The sequence below is a fragment of the Hemibagrus wyckioides genome, linkage group LG22 (genome assembly GCF_019097595.1).
Source record: "Hemibagrus wyckioides isolate EC202008001 linkage group LG22, SWU_Hwy_1.0, whole genome shotgun sequence".
NCBI lineage: Eukaryota > Metazoa > Chordata > Actinopteri > Siluriformes > Bagridae > Hemibagrus > Hemibagrus wyckioides.
Window position 1 is genome coordinate 11699944 of NC_080731.1, and position 17682 is coordinate 11717625.

General features: G+C 38.9%; 1 protein-coding gene across 11 annotated transcripts in view; it reads right to left on the reverse strand.

Moving 5' to 3' along the window:
• Nucleotides 1-17682, reverse strand: part of kcnt1b (potassium sodium-activated channel subfamily T member 1b) — a 92331-nt gene that overhangs the window by 46593 nt on the left and 28056 nt on the right. For 2 of the 11 annotated variants that reach the window (XM_058374653.1, XM_058374654.1), the window contains exons 1-2: nt 14973-15269; nt 2546-2584 (exon numbers count right to left, since the gene is read on the reverse strand). The exons of 7 other annotated variants lie outside the window; for them this stretch is intronic. In XM_058374653.1, the coding sequence (XP_058230636.1) occupies nt 2546-2584; nt 14973-15121 (188 nt within the window). In that variant the 5' untranslated portion in view covers nt 15122-15269. Of the gene's footprint in view, nt 1-2545; nt 2585-14972; nt 15272-17682 lie in introns of those variants that run through there. 2 more of the 11 variants (XM_058374648.1, XM_058374650.1) reach the window with 2 other exon arrangements.

Consider the following 17682-nt stretch of genomic DNA (forward strand, 5'->3'; position numbering starts at 1 on the left):
ACAGACTGCAGGTTTAATTCAAAGCAAATATCTTCCTCGTGTTGAAGAATGCAGCAGGTTCTCTTTCTCTAGGAGTCAAAATGTGGGGTAAATTATGCAATATGTAGGTATACACTGTATTTCCACAAGGAAACCATAACAGACGTATTATATGACATGAATATGTGAGAATTTGTACATGTGGTCAATGTTATTTAACATTAAGCCCATTAACAGGAACCTGAAATACTGCTAACAACAGTGCTGGCAAAAGTAAACAGTCATCTAGAGGCCCTCTGTAATATCAACGTTTCAAGAGAGAACTAATTATAACCAGATCTCCTTGTATGGTCTCTCACTGCATTCACAAAAAAGAAAATGGCACTCATCAGTATTCAGATCTCAGCTGTACGTTTAGTACTTCACAAGCCATGTGACACTTATACTCAGGGTGGAAATTTCCGAAGTCTTAGTTACGCATAATTCTGACCTCAAGGTGAAACACACCTCAAGTGAGAAATCAGAACCACTGTCTGACAGTTTTATGTCAAATATGCATTTGTGCTGGCTCAAGTGCTATTTTATAAACTTCCAAATGGACAATTCCATGCTTCCAACTAATTTTAATACGTGATGATGACTTACTGCAAAGGACTACTTATGAAGAAATATTCTGGCAATAAACTACACTCCAATTAGCTGTTTATTTGAATGGTTGCCATCTTCTTATATATCTCTATCTATCTATCTATCTATCTGAAAATTTGTATATGTATTTGTATATGTATATATATATATATGTATATATACTATATTGCCAAAAGTATTCGCTCACCTGCCTTGACTCGCATATGAACTTAAGTGACATCCCATTCCTAATCCATAGGGTTCAATATGACGTCGGTCCACCCTTTGCAGCTATAACAGCTTCAACTCTTCTGGGAAGGCTGTCCACAAGGTTTAGGAGTGTGTTTATGGGAATTTTTGACCATTCTTCCAGAAGCGCATTTGTGAGGTCACACACTGATGTTGGACGAGAAGGCCTGGCTCTCAGTCTCCGCTCTAATTCATCCCAAAGGTGTTCTATCGGGTTGAGGTCAGGACTCTGTGCAGGCCAGTCAAGTTCATCCACACCAGACTCTGTCATCCATGTCTTTATGGACCTTGCTTTGGTCACTGGTGCACAGTCATGTTGGAAGAGGAAGGGGCCAGCTCCAAACTGTCCCACAAAGTTGGAAGCATGGAATTGTCCAAAATGTCTTGGTATGCTGAAGCATTCAGAGTTCCTTTCACTGGAACTAAGGGGCCAAGCCCAGCTCCTGAAAAACAACCCCACACCATAATCCCCCCTCCACCAAACTTTACACTTGGCACAATGCAGTCAGACAAGTACCGTTCTCCTGGCAACCGCCAAACCCAGACTCGTCCATCAGATTGCCAGATGGAGAAGCGCGATTCGTCACTCCAGAGAATGCGTCTCCACAGTCCAGTGGCGGCGTGCTTTACACCACTGCATCCGACGCTTTGCATTGCACTTGGTGATGTATGGCTTGGATGCAGCTGCTCGGCCATGGAAACCCATTCCATGAAGCTCTCTGCGCACTGTTCTTGAGCTAATCTGAAGGCCACATGAAGTTTGGAGGTCTGTAGCGATTGACTCTGCAGAAAGTTGGCGACCTCTTCGCACTATGCGCCTCAGCATCCGCTGACCCCGCTCCGTCAGTTTACGTGGCCTACCACTTCGTGGCTGAGTTGCTGTCATTCCCAAACACTTCCACGTTCTTATAATACAGCTGACAGTTGACTGTGGAATATTTAGGAGCGAGGAAATTTCACGACTGGATTTGTTGCACAGGTGGCATCCTATCACAGTTCCACGCTGGAATTCACTGAGCTCCTGAGAGCGACCCATTCTTTCACAAATGTTTGTAAAAACAGTCTGCATGCCTAGGTGCTTGATTTTATACACCTGTGGCCATGGAAGTGATTGAAACACCTGATTCTGATTATTTGGATGGGTGAGCGAATACTTTTGGCAATATAGTGTATATATATATATATCCCAAATTATGTAATAGAAATTGTTGTACATGTACAAGTACAGAGACAAAACGACAGAAATCGCAATGTATCATGGGTGACATCAGAATGTAAATAACACAGCAATATTATTCTCTCACCAGCAGATCCATCACCATATAACAACAGCAAAAACATAGTCATGTCCCATTTCCTAGAGGAAAACCACCAGCACACTAAAAGTACTTTTTATACATACCCTTTCTCACTCTTTTCTCGCTCTGTCTCTACATAATGACTCCCAAACACACACACACACACCACAATCAGATGGAGGAAGATAAGCAATACAATAAGCTGATAAGCAATTACACATCATTTGGTAGAAACCACACAAGACCAGCAGAATGCACAAGGATTTATTAGACTCTGTAACAAAGCAGCACAGTACAAAATGACAAACAGTTTACAGAGTAGCACACTCGGGGCGTTAGCGTCAAGAACGATTGCCCTGTAATGGACACGTCTCTGTGCTTTCTGAACTTACTGTGCATTAGTGGAATCCATGCTGTACTCTTCTGAATACCTGAGAAGAGCACACACACAAACATACTGAAATAAAGGTAAACACGGCTACAGTACAGGATTCATGCAGAGTCAGGCACGGTGCAAGCATGCAGCAGGCCAGAGGAGTTCCAGTTCTTCTGTCAACATACTGCGATGCTTTTTGTCACACTGAAACATCACGCATTTCTTTTTATGATTGCTGGAGCTCAGGTATAAGATCCTAACAATACAAACAGAATACTAGTGATTCCTGAAAGGATGATTTGTCATTGGAGTCTGGCACGTAATGGAAACTGAGGGCTGAGTGCACTGGACACAGGAGATAAAAGCAGTAATTGGCTTTTTATGGATGTTTTAAGGTGAACTGCTGTCTGTCCCTGTGAACCATTTCTACTTGAAACGAACATGAAACAAGCACTGGCCATATCATATACAACTTGGGATACAAGGTAGAATCGGTGATTTTTAAGTCTTATCTTAAAGTTTATAATGGTTCTAGTATAAGTACTTTTTTGAGCCATAACTTTGGAGAGGACACTGAAAAGATGTTTAAGTCTGATTTAAAATAAGCTACACCAAGCTATTAATCCAAAAACGCTGCTTATAACTAATCAATGAGCAAATAATGATTTCCTAGAGAGGATATACATATTCCCTCTGTGCACAGCGTGAAGTAAACAGTCCCTCTGCATGAGTTATCATGAACTTTTCTCAGGGTTTATACATTTCTTATAGCGACTCAAAGCAGTTACACTGGCCTTAGTTGAGCTACCAGATTATGTCTATACACTATATGTCTATACACTACATGGCCACAAGTATGTGGACACCTAACCATCACACCCACATGTGTCCATTCCATAACCATTGGTATTAACAGTGGGCTGGTCCACCCTTTGCTGTTATAATGACCTCCATTCTTCTGGGAGGGTTAACCACTGATTTTGTATTCAGCCACAAGAGCATTAGTAAGATCAGACACTGATGTCAAGTGAGAAGGTGTGACACACGGTTGGTGTTTCAATTCACCCCAGTTATGTTTAGTGAGGTCAGGGATCTGTGCAGGACAGTTGATATCTTTTGGCAAACCATGTCTTTGCGGCGCTTGCTTTGTGTACTGGAGCGCTGTCATGTGGGAACAGGTTAGGACACTTTAGTTCCAGTGAAGGAAAATTGTAATGCTGCAACATACAAAGACATTGTATACAGATGTGAGCTTCCAACTTTGTGGCAGCAGTCTGGGAAAGAACCACGTTTTGGTGTGATGGACAGATGTCCACATACCATTGGCCATATGTGTATAATTATAGTCATTAAGTGGCAATGTTTTCTTATATCATAAATATGCACTGTATGTTCTTCACAATGCAATCCTTTGGGACTGGCAGTGAAATCATTGAGCTTGACCACTTTCTGCTTAAATGGTAAAACTGCTAAGAATAACCTGAAGACTTCCTGATTTTCATCCCCTCCACTCCAATGCAAAATATCAGGGGGTTGGAAACTCATGTCTAATCAAATTTACAGCCAAAATATCAATTTAGAAGTGCTTCCTAATTTTGGAAAAAGAGCACTCTTGTGCACTAACAAAACACCACAGTTCTAAAAACTGCTATAAAACAAGAACGACACAGCATGATGCAAAACGCTCATAAAGACTGAAACAAAATGTGTCAAAATAAGAAAAGCATGGAGAAAAATGAGACTGTTGATGATTGAATGGATGCCTTCTCATCTGTGAAATATGGTTGTTTGCACCAGTGCATAGGGTTCACTTATCTTTATGGATATGACTGCTGAAGCATGGTCATGCATTTCACTTACTGAAGATAAGACTGAAGGCTAGAAGCCAAAGAAGCCAGAAGAAACTGAAAATGGCTAAAGCATAGAAGATACCCAGACTCATATACCCAGCTGTCACTGATTAAAAGGGATTTGTAAAAAGTGCCATATATGACAGTTTTGTTTATGATATCATTTTTTCCAATTACTAATTCATTCACTCATTCACGTTTGGTAAACTGATTTATTCGAAGCATGGCTAGGTTAGATTTGGAGTCTATCCTAGAAGCACTGCTGCAAGAATAAATAATTTATTTCCAATGCCTGCCCCATTATTTCGGTCTCCCCCTCTTGCACTAGAATGAATAAAACACCAAGGTGAATCCAGACACCACAATTTTTCAAACAGACACTTAACCTTTTAATTTTCCACAAAGTTAGCACTAACACCTGTGACTAGCTACGTACAGAGGATAGTAAGTCCAAAAAACATTCACACAACAAAAATATAAACACAACAGCAAATTCAAAACATCAGAACATACGTGAAAACGCAATCATCAATAAGACATCAGCATTAACTCCAAAGGGGAGATTCATACTGAACATCAACTGTTTATCTGCTGATTGGCAACAGCTAATGTGTTAGTCTGAGAAAGTTTACATCAAGAAATAATATATGCCTAAATGACTGTACTGATACGTTTATGTCGCATGATGTCAACTTTGCACAAAAGTAGTTTGTGAACACTGAAAGGCCATTTATAGGAAGCTGGAAGAATTCTTCCGCAGAAAGAATTACACCTTAATATAATAGTATCCATCCACCTATCTAACTATCAGTTGATCCAACTATCCATTGATCCATTCGTCAGCCCATCCATCCATTCATCCATCCATCAATCAATACATTCGTCAGTCCATCCATCCATCTACTCGCCCATCCATCATCTGAGCTAAATAACAAAGGGTCATGGAAAACCTGGAGTCTATCCCAGGGAACTCAAAGCACAAGGCAGGGGACACCCTGGAAGAGGTTCCAACCCAATTCAGAGCAACACTTACTCACACACTATGGACAATTTAGAGATGCAAATCAGCCTATCACACGTGTCTTTGGGAGGAACCTGGAGCACCAACAGAAAACAACTGAAGCAGGATGCAGGATGGGAACCAAACACCCTGTCCATGGAGTTGTTAGGCATGCAACTAGGCTGACTAGACTGAAAAGTATAATTCTTCTGCATTAATGAGTTAATATCGACATGTTTTTAAATGTGCTATAGTGCTTCTTGTTTTGGTGTTGCATTTTAGGTTAATTGTAAATGTGTTTTGCACTTACAGACCAACATTCTAATCGATACTGGGAAACATGGCCAAATATGCCCTTTGGATTTCCGGTCATAGATGCTCTGATACTGAGGGGATCCAGACTCACAATCTCCCAGCAACAGCACTAAAACCTTAATCAGATACACCACTTGAGAGTACTAATGCTGTCAATCTCTACTATAACATCATATTTACAGTCCATAAGCATAAAGTACTGGAGTGTTCTGAGAACCTAGTGATGTTTGGTAGCGCCAGTTCATAGATATATATATAAAAAAAGTTTCCATACAAGAAAATACAAGAAAATGTAAAAAAAAAAAAAAATAATAATAAATAATCAGGACATTTATTAAAAATACATGGACACTATCCTGTAAATGTACATTTCCTTTAAAATGTAATAGCACAAGGAAGGAGAAACTTTAGTCACATAAGTTTAAAATGCAAAATAAGAAAATTCTTATTCGTATATATATATTGCCCCTCAGTTTGACACCGGCATTAAATTCCATCTGAAACCAGGAGCTTAAAAATAGTGAGGCTTTATTCAGAGACCTTGAAACAACAAAATCATTTTATTTGCCATGCTTGGAGAATAACTGCATCCACCCTAACACCTCTTGCACAGGTCTTTCTTTTGTACAGTACTGTTATTATGGTTTGTTTTTATGAATATTCAAAACACTTTGCAAGGAAACAAAAAGCCAGATGAACCACAGCTAGAAACTGAGCAAAGCAAAAGATAAAAATCAGCTTAAATCAGTTAAAATCAGTTAGCATATTATACATTATAAATTAAGGACATTTGCTAATGCAGTTAGCTAGCTACTTACTTCAGTTGCTATCTGTAATTGCTCTCGTTTATCACCAACCAAAATTCAAGAACATCAGGGCTGACAGAATTTTGACTACAAAAACTCAGGCCCGGATTTACTAAAGGTTTGCTTCTGTAAAAATACATCCCAACCTCATAACACCTGCAAAACACATGCACAGTGGTTTACTAAAAGAGGAGGACTGAAAACTAGAAATGAGTCAGTACTTGTGTCTTACATTAGGTTCCAACAACATTAAAATAGATTTTCATTCACCTTACCATATAAAAGAACATACACTCTGTTCACTTGTGTTCAGGTGTTGTAGCGGACGCAACACTATGCACATATAGCTGGGTTTAGTTCACTATGGCTTTTCTGTGAGTCTCAGTACAGTTCTCCACTGTTCATAGGAAAAATCCTGTATTTCTTTTTGGCATTGCAGGATTGTAGCAGATAACCTGCTATTTTAAAAACTAATCATCAACACAAATTATTTTAGTCTTTTGGAGGAACAAATGAAACAGCACCACCAATGGCCATAAGAAAAGTATACAGAATGGTATGAGGATGTGAATGAGGATGTTTCTCATGTAAAGCTGCTTTGAAACAATGCTCTTTGTTAAAAGCGCTATACAAATAAAACTGAATTGAATTGAATGTGAGGCTCCAAAGCCCAAAATGTAGATACACAGGGTAACGGTCATGTCAGGTGATTACACAGAGTGGAACACCCCCTATATACAGTATAATCTTCCATGCAAAATACACATCCTTTCATCCTTATCATCCTTTTCCCTCCAAAATACATTGGAAGGAGAAATTAAAAGGAGACTAAGCACACGTTATATACTTTTGCATTTCTGGCATTTGGCAGATGCCCTTATCCAGAGCAATTTACCTTATTTTACACAACTGACCAACTGAGGGTTAAGGGCCTTGCTCAGGCGCCCAGCCAGCAGTGCTAGCTTGGTGGACTTGGGAATCGAACCTTCAGATAAGTAGTCCAACACCTTAACCACTAAGCTACCACATCTGGTCAAAGGTACAGAAAGAAAACAAAACAAACTATTAAAGTTGAAAGTTTATTCTGTTTTTGGCATTTGCTATTCAGAAGAAACAAGACGCAGAAATTGGGAGCAAACATGATAACATCATTCAGTTGTGTGTGTGTAATAATTTTGCCCCATATCACACTTATTATTCCATCAATTAGACTGGTAACATAATGCATTGCTTAAACCTGTTAATTTAATTACCAAGCTATTAACAGATATTAAATTTAAGTCTTCCCATCTAATATCCTGAGCACCCGAAATGCCCGAAGAACCCATAAATACCAGAGCTCATACAGTACAATTTCCTGTTTTTACTTATCAGAGTTAAACATGTCTCAGAGCAGCAGTCAACACGTCTAAGAGCAGCGGCCTTCACTCTTCGACCAGAGGAACCCCTGCACAGTTTTCTGTTTGTTTTCCCTGCTCCAACATCTGATTCAACACACACAAGGCTTCTTAATTAGCTGATATGTTGAATCAGGTGCTTTCGAAAACGGAAAAACACAAAACTGCAGTGTAGGGGTCCTAGCACTAAGTCTGAAAATATCTTCCTCAGGCTAGGATGCTTGAAGTACCACAGGCTAGGTCTTTCACATTTAAATTTGTGAACCATGCAAGGATTTATAACCTGTGATGATGGGGTTATGGATAGAAAGGTTCAGTTCATCTTTAAGAATAAAATTTCTGTAAGCTGCACGTTTTAAAGGTCAGTTACTCTTATATTGTTATGCCTCCTTAAATAACATATACTTTATGAACACTTTAGTAGGAACACATGTACAGTGCTCATTTACACTCAATCATCCAATCAGCCAATCACGTGACAGCAGCAAAAAATCATGTAGATATAAGTTAAGAGCATCAGTTAAGGTTCACATTAAATATCAGAATGAGGAACAAAAATGAGCTCAGTGACTTTGACCCTGGAATGGCACGGCTATTTCAGAAACTGCTCTTAAAATCTTACATGCAGCCGTCTCTAGAGTTTACACAGAATGGTGAAAAAATACAACATCCAGTGAGCTGTAATTCTGCAGGTGTTAATAACTTGTTGATGAGATAAGTGAATGGCCAAGCGCAACATATCACAGCTATATGCAGACATACTACAACAGTAGGAGCGGATCACGTTCCTGGAAAACCCAAATCAGCTAATCTGGCACCACCAACTATGCCACAGTCAAAGTCACTGAGATCACTTGCCCCCATTCTTATGTTTGATTTTTAGCATTAGCTGAAGCTCTTGACCTCTTTCTGCATGATTTTAGCACTGCACAGCTGCCACATGTCTGGCAGATTAAATAAGTGGATAAATGAGCAGGTTCCTATTAAAGTGGGAAGAAAGTATGGAATGAGAAACAAAACTGATAATACCTCCTATACTGCTTAAATGCTTGAATGAATAAGCACGCATTTCTGTCAACAAGTTCTTAAAACCTCAAAGCTGTGCTCGGATTATATCTTGGTTCTTTCATGGTATTTACATTTTGTGCTAGCCGTTAGATTGCCTCTAATTATGTTCCTTGTCAGGTTTAAGCTTTATTTAGGTTGCCTTAAGCATCCTATGAAATAAGCTTCTAAGGGTGAAGCTGCACTCAAATTAGCACACTTTTAGAGAACGACAGGAAACCGTTCTCATGATCTAGATATTGTACATCTAGGTTCTCAGAACGGTTTCCTCTCTTTCTGCTTGTGTGCGCATGCAAGTTGCAGCAGGAAATCAGAAAAGCGACTGCACATGTACAGTATAGATGACTGCAGCTGTTTCACAATCAAAAGGAAGTATTAAGTATCAGCACTTACTATCCACAAACAGGAAGAAAAAGCAGATATTATCTAAAGAGTTATAGTGCAATTCATCAAGAATGATTAAACAAAATAGAAATTCATTAAGACTCAAGAGCCCTCTGTCAAATTCAATATATTTTTTTCTAAAGTGGATACAAACCCTAGGCTATTCATCCAGTTATCATTCCTGACCTCTTCATCCTGTTCAGGTTTGTAGTGGATCAGGAGTCTATCCTCGGGACAATGGAAGTGAGGCAGAATTAATCCCTGGATATAGAGAAATCACTTGTTCTGTAAAACAAGCTTGGTGCTTGGAGGTACACTCTTTGGGTGTAGAGGACCTATAAAAGATCCATTTGTGCTGTCTTGCCTGGAGATGTATCTTTAATTACTGCAGTAAATAAAGCTTCTGAAGGCGTTTAAAACGGGTGTTTGTAATCAGAAACAGCTAGGTACTTGTAGTTACATCTGCTTAACAATTTTGTTAAATAACATGGATGGATGGATGGATGGATGGATGAGAAAGAAAGAAAGAAAGAAAGAAAGAAAGAAAGAAAGAAAGAAAGAAAGAAAGAAAGAAAGAAAGAAAGAAAGAAAGAAAGAAAGAAAGAAAGAAAGAAAGAATTTTTCCTAATGTTTTGTGTTTTCTTGGATTCTCAGGCTCCACTTCTCGACACTTGTCCTCCAGCTTAACTCTGCCCTGCACGTGTCAGCCACTGCGCTCTCCCACTGTCACAGGCATTTAAAACACACTCGGAGAGTTTACAATAACACCAGCCAATTATAATAAATCCAAAGGACAAGAGTACATGCATGCTGAATACCACAGTCTAGTCTAGAAGAAGTCACAAGCAAGCTCCTCTCTGGACATTTATGAAGTTCCTTCTTAAAGTAGTGACCATGCAGGACAATTTACAGTTCTGAATTTGATCGATGGTTTATACTTGATTAATAACCTTTCCACACTTCCACAAAAATGACAGTATATGATTGAAATATGACAGTAGCCTGTCAAAACATACTGCCACCAATCCAACAATCCATAGATACTTCTAATTTCTAATTCTAATTCTATTGTTATTGTAGTTTTTATTCTAGTTTGTTGATAACAGCTGGAAAAGCATTACAGTACTGAACTATGGTTGTGTATCTGACAAATAGAATTTGGGTTTAGAGCCATACAATAGAGTTTTGTTGTTTTCTGACCATGCAACAAATTAAACATGTTAAGGCATGCTGCTTTGGGAAAATAGTCATCAAAAGGAGGTAATATGGCATAATAAAAAGACAGACATCATTACTGCCACAAAGTAGATTATTTTAACAGCCCGACTCAGGGGTTTTAGTCATCTTATACCACAGCCGCTTGTCAGTGACACATTTTTTTAATGTGTCAAAATCGTTTTCACATAAAAGTGAAAGTATCCACACAAAAAACGTGCGCAAATCAAAAAGCTGCTACTTTTAAATGTATTAAGTGAAAGTAGTTTGATTAGAGGTTGAACTGGGGCCTTTCTGTGTGGAGTTTGCATGTTCTCCCCGTGCCTGCGTGGGTTTACTCCGGGTACTCCGGTTTCCTCCCACAGTCCAAAGACATGTACATTAGGTTGATTGGTAATTCTAAATTGCCCATAGGAGTGAGTGAGTGTGTGTGGTTGTTTGTCTATGTGTGGCCCTGCGATGGACTGGCGACCTGTCCAGGGTGTACCCCTGCCTTTCGCCCTATGTGCGCTGGGATAGGCTCCAGCAGACCCCTGTGACTCTAGGAGTCCTAGGAATAAGCGGGTATAGACAATGAATGAATGAATGAGTTTGATTAGATTGTTAAGCTCATGTGGGCATGTGAAAACTTTATAACTTTTGTTACGTTCTTTGCCTGAAAATCTCTGATTTCTGGAAGCCTGCAATATTTACCATTAGCTATTATGTTAATTATTGATGCTAGCTTATCCTGGTATTAGCAAAGAAAACAGGCTAACGTAGTTAAATATAGCTAATTAATGTAAGCCAATTTCAACTTAGTTTAATTTTAATACTTAGATGGATTTCATGTCTAGTGAGGACATGTTTGAGTATTTTAAGTAAGAGATTTTGATTCTGAGTATTTTTCTCTAACTCACATGGACAGCTATAGCACTCATTGTGTAGCACTGCTGAAGATGGCATGATTATTGATAGATTTTTTCTTTATTGATGGACCAAATTTGTTCTTGAATTGGAATGATTGGATGCGATTCCATTGTAGCATTTTTTATTAGCCTCAGTCAGCTTTACAAGTCCCTGTTTTGCTGTTACTATAGAAAGAAAAACTTATTACAAGTGCAATATAAAGCAGTGATTTGCCTTTTAGCTGGAAGTACTCTCAGAGCTGCTGTTATAAAAAAAAAAGAAAAAAGTAATCAACTTCTGACCAATCAGTATCGACAATTTAACTGCGCTGTGGTACTAAAAAATCACAAGAAATTGATTAACTGATTACAACAATAAATAAAATAGAGACAGAAAGAAATGCAGCAACTTTCAGTCTACAAATGGCCTTTGTATTGGCTTGTTCTATCTTTTTAATGCTTTGCATAGTAAAATAAAGTGCGAAATTTCAGAGAGAATTATACAGCATTCAGAGGTCCAGTTCAACTGGTATTATCAGGAATGACTGAGCAAATTGACCTTATGTCCTTTTGCCCCCAGACTGTGCTTTCAGGGTTGTTTTTCTGCATACAGCCTTGCTCAAATGACACCCTGTCCTTTCCACTACCATGAGTTTTGAGGAAGGCTGACAGCACGAAAATTAAAGTACTTTAAGAATTAGTCGAGTCTGTCAAAGTGACACTGGCTCTGAACACATGTCACTTCACATCACTCAGATAATCTGAGCTAGAAATATTAAGAACCTTGTAGGGACTGTGTGAAAGATCGGGTATTCTGGGGCGATGTTTACAACACTGTAGATCTTACTCATGTTTAGGCATATTTCAATATTCTTTCATCATGCACAACAATTTAGAGAAAAGCACTTTCGATAAATAAAATTAGATCAAAGTTTTGCCAAAAAGGCAAAACTTTTATATACAAAATTTTTTCAGCAAATTAAAGTATAGTAAATGTTTGCATACAGGAAATGGAAATCTAAGATTCTTGCCAGTCATGTCCAATTTAGCACTTAGACAAACTGAGCTTTCTAAAGCGAAAGTTGAGCAATCCCAAGAGTCAAACTCGGAATGATGTAATGAATCAAGGATGATTTCTAGTCACACTGCATCTGCCCTCTACTAAATGAGACGTATCCATAAACTGACAGCTCTTCTTTCATGTTTTGTAACTAGGCAAACACAAACTCTGTGCCCTACAAAGGCATCATTGACCAGATTCAATCTCTGGCATAACACGCTACTAAATTGAAGCAATTGTTCTTGTCTTCATGTAGTTAGTTACTGATGTTGACTTTGTAAGACAGCATTTCCAGTTTCTTAACTAAGATATATGTCCAGTCAGTGAGGTTTCACATACTGCTCATGATACTATAACAGTGGCAGAGACATTCCCCTACAACTACTATCATAGAGCTGAGTGAGCTCCTTTAATATTTGCTAGCAAACCAATTCATTCCCTCACTTATGATCTCTAAAAGTCTTTGCTGTTTAGTTAGAACCACCTGAAGTGAACATAATAGCAAACATTATCAATAATTAAGTGGCGTTAAATCTAATGTCTTCAGATTGATGACAGGAGATAGTGGAATCAATCACATACTGCTAAGCTCTTAAACCCTACAGAAGTACTATTTTATCATCGTGTTTCACACACACCGACGGTGCTGCCCTTAAGCCATGTGGTTTCTGCATTACTCTGCTAGAAGGATATGAAGTGATGTTTCATAAAATTAGTTTAAGTGAGATCAGAATAGACGTCATTTTAAAACTAAAATGAACTTCCTGGATTGCAGTTTTTTGACCATATAGTACTCAGTTATAGAAAGGAAATAAATTATAATCACACTATCCAGTGTCACCAAGATGAGGAAGGCTTCCCTTCGGGTCTGGTTCTTCTTTTATTATCTCTGGGAGCTTTACCACATGACCATCACTTCTGGCTAGATCATTAAGGAAACACTAAAAATCTTTACTCCTGATTTTTCTAAAAAAAAAAAAAAATTGTGACAGTGTCCATTGTTAAATGCACTATACAAATAAAATGGAATTGAACTGAATTATATGGCTGATATTAATAGAGGACTGGATTGATGAGAAATAAATATTTAATAAGGAAGTAAAATATCATCAAATCCTGATCCTGATAGATAGATAGATAGATAGATAGATAGATAGATAGATAGATAGATAGATAGATAGATAGATAGATAGATAGATAGATAGATAGATAGATAGATAGATAGATAGATGCAGTCACTAGGGTTCTATCTAGAAAGTGCACTTCAGCTTGTTTCCATAGAGTTGCTATACATAACATTATCTCCCTAAAGAGGTTTCCAAGCAGAACCCCATTAGCTTCAAAAACTACTTAACTATCCACTACAAGAACCCAATAGGAACCTTTTTTACTCATTTATCTGATAATGATTTGATTTGATCATTTGATTTTCTGCTAAAATGATCAAAAATCTCAAAATGTGATGTAACATGGAGCAAAAAAAAAAAAAAATGCTGACTGGGCTGATGAAAAAAAATAAACACAATCTTTAATGGATGCCAAAATACAACACTGAGCATGATGTTTTTTAGAAAAGGTTTTTAAGGCTCAGGTATCGCTGATCACTTGTGAAACAATGCACATGAGCACACGCCTCTTTATTTGACTGGCAAATGTAAAATCAGAACTGAAGCTGCTGCAGCGTACTGCACTGTCGATGAAAAATGACGACCTGCAAGTACTCACAGTCACAGTCTATGTGGTTCGCAATAAATAAGTTGAAAACTAGGCCTGCTTCGTTAATTAGACATGTAACAGGATCACTTGAGAAAATGCCAGTGAAAGAGTAAACAGGTGCAGAGCACTTCAGGCTCTATGCATCTTGTTAAGTTACAAACATCCCTGTATGATTTGATGTCCACTTGGCTATAGATGCTGCCAGTGCTGACTGAACGCTATTAAGTTATTAGACCAGGGAGGTTACAGGCTTTTCTCTACATGGGCTATAGTATGGTGCAAATAAGCATTACAGAAATGCATAACGTCCATACAGTGTAGAGAAATGAATCTGGCAGCATGCGGCAATTCACAAGCATCTCCAGGCTTTAATGACACTGACTCACTGACAGCTGTCACAAAACACGTTACACGGACGACCATTCGACAAAAGCATGCAGTGCTGAGCCTTGGCTGAATGCAGCGTTACCAGGTGCTGAGAATTACCCCCAAATCGCATTGTAGCGGCCCGGCTGATCCGGGATCAGTTTCTCCTGAGCGCGCTACTGTTGCACTGCGAATGATAGAGCTGCTGCTAAAAAGCACGCATCTCAATCACAAGGGTTTAGATTGGTCTAGCGTGGTCTAGTCATGATCGTATATTTGGAATTGTTGCGAAGTGCTGATCGTGCAGATGGATGCAGCGCTAGGTTAATCGGGGTGCACCTGGCAGCGCGGTGCTCTGACTGATTGCTGATCTCTGCGGTACCTCTGGCCGCCGTCGCTCGCCATGGAGCTGCTGGTGCGAAGCGGCGTCGCCGCGGTGTTCTGCTGCTGATCCGCTGCTGATTTCCTCAGCTCGCTCTTCACCTCCTGATCGCTGTCACACGGAGACTCGGTCCGTTTAGCTCCCGCCATTCGGTCCAGTAACCGAGTTCAGACAGGGAGGAGAGGAGGCGGGAACATGGAGGAGGAGGGGGGTCCGAAAAACAGAAAGTCCGTCAGGGCGCGCGCATGGTGCACTGCCTATATACAGAGAAGTGAACTCACTGGAGGCACGACTCAAGCGCTCCTCTGCTCCTCTACCACTATGTTGTATTTTTTTCCCCACTTAGAGTATCTCTCTCACATGACGCTGCATACTGAATAAATCATGGAATATAAGAACACACTGCAGCTTTTTGTTGTTGTGTAACTGAATGCTCAATAATCAGACCAATTAATCAGAGTTACTTTTCCTCTTAAACGGCTGTCAGATCTGCCCAGGCAACAACAGTATTTTTGTGAGCCTTTAATAGGCTTGCAGGTTCGAATCCCACCCAAGTACTTCCTATGCTTTTAAGGGTTCCCAAAACAAGTGCTGTAGGCTGAGTGTCATTTCCAAACTGTTTTGGCAACGCCCTCAGGGTTCCCTGAGTTGAGCCACAAGTTCCCTTTGTATATGATAGGATGATGGACGATTACGATTACTATGGACTATTACTACTTGGCACACACACAAGTATGTTATGCCTGGTCTGTATATATATATATATATACTTTATATATATATATATATATATATATACAGACCAGGCATAACATGATGACCACCTTTTGATGACCAATATTGTGTTGTTCCCCCTTTTGCTGACAAAACAGCCCTGACCCATCATGCACTTCTTCAGCAATTTGAACAACAGTAGCTCATCTGTCGGATCGGATCAGCCTTCACTCCCCATGTGCATCAGTGAGCCTTGGCCACCCATGGACCACTTTTGATAGATACTGACCACTGCAGAGCGCAGACTGCATACGTTTACCCATTTACTATAGCTATTATGCTAATTTAAAATATTTTAAAATCAAAATCCTGAAAATCTAACCAAACAATAGCTGCCAAAATACAGGCCGAATTGGTAATTGCTGTTGCTGACAAGGTACTGTAAAGATATAAGACATTTTAAAGCCAGTTAAAGACGGTTGTACCAAGCTTGATGTTTCAGAAGGAATGTGAATGTGAATGTGAATACTGATTAACCTTTAATGTTTAGTGAATTGAGACAAGACTTTATTTAAATTAAAAAATAGAACCTAATAGGAAAAGGCCAAACACTGTTTCTCTGTAATAAGGTACTTGACATATTTATGTGTTATCGTTAAAACTGTCTATAAGTCTTTTATCTAAGGGCTTTAAAGGTTTACGTTCCAAGTGTGGCTGCTTTTAATAAAGCTCTCATTTAGATCTCATTTGGGCCTGAGAACCACCAGTTCCTGATAGATTTCGATTTCTTTAATTGCTATTCAGTATTATTTGTGCTTGGTCTGTGGCAATGATAGTGATTAAATTGAAACAAAGTGCAAGAAACTCCAGGTTTTTAAAAACTTTTGACTGGCAGGGTATAAGTATAGACCTGAGTGCAAAACTTAGGCGAAGAATAGATGATTATCTTAGCTTATTAATTCCTTGTTCCTTCTCCATTTCCTCTCTTTTGAATAGACTACAGTGCCTTGTTGAAACACTAACAGCTTTACATAACAGAGCCTTATGCCAGCTCATATATGTTTTGCAGGAGAAGTAAAAGTTTATTCTACATCTACAGTATATCAGACTTTATCGGTGTAGCTGTAGGCCGAGGGAGTTTGGCAGGATAAAACAGAGTTTCTGCCAACTCACACTCTATTTTGGTGGCGTACGTGCCTGTTTTCCAGATGCTAAAAGAGGTGTTGCTGACTATTAGCTGGTACTGAATATGATTTTACAAAGTAATGTCTAATAGACCTTTCTTATACCTATCTTAAACACATACATGTCCAAATGGAACCTTTATTCATCATAATTTGTTAACAAAGATTTATGACAAATTAATCTGTACATTGACTATAACAGAACAATTTGACAAATTAAAAGATTATTTTGAACATTTTCTCACGTATTTCAGTATGAAAAACAACAAGAAATAAATATATAAATTGTAGTATGTCAGTTTCGACACACTCAGTGGCCTACTGCAGGAGTAATTGGTGAGCGCTCGAGGAAGATGACAGAAAGCAGTGAGAGGCAAGATTAATGCTTGTGATTTTGAGAAGAGTCTAAGATAGGTTCAGGTAGACATGCACAGTCCCTTGGGCATAAGAATAAAATGGGGGGGAAAAAAAGAAATACACATAAAAATACAATTACAAGACATCCATTTTCAAACTTGCTTATTTCAAAGACAAAAGTAAAAAGCTTCAGGCAGCAACATCATAACAGTGCAAGAGCACCTCTTTCCGAGAAAACTTCTTTCCGAGTTAGACAGACTCATACTCATTACCCTAACTTCAATAGACTATATACACAGCCACGATTTGGACAGGGCCCTTAAAAAAGGCATTGGATAAAACTCTTGGTAAGAAGGGGACCCACAGAGACCAATTTTGCACAGGCTTCAAAACAACAATATTGCACAGGATCTCAAACATCAATACTGACCTCTACCACCACTTACATTTGAAGC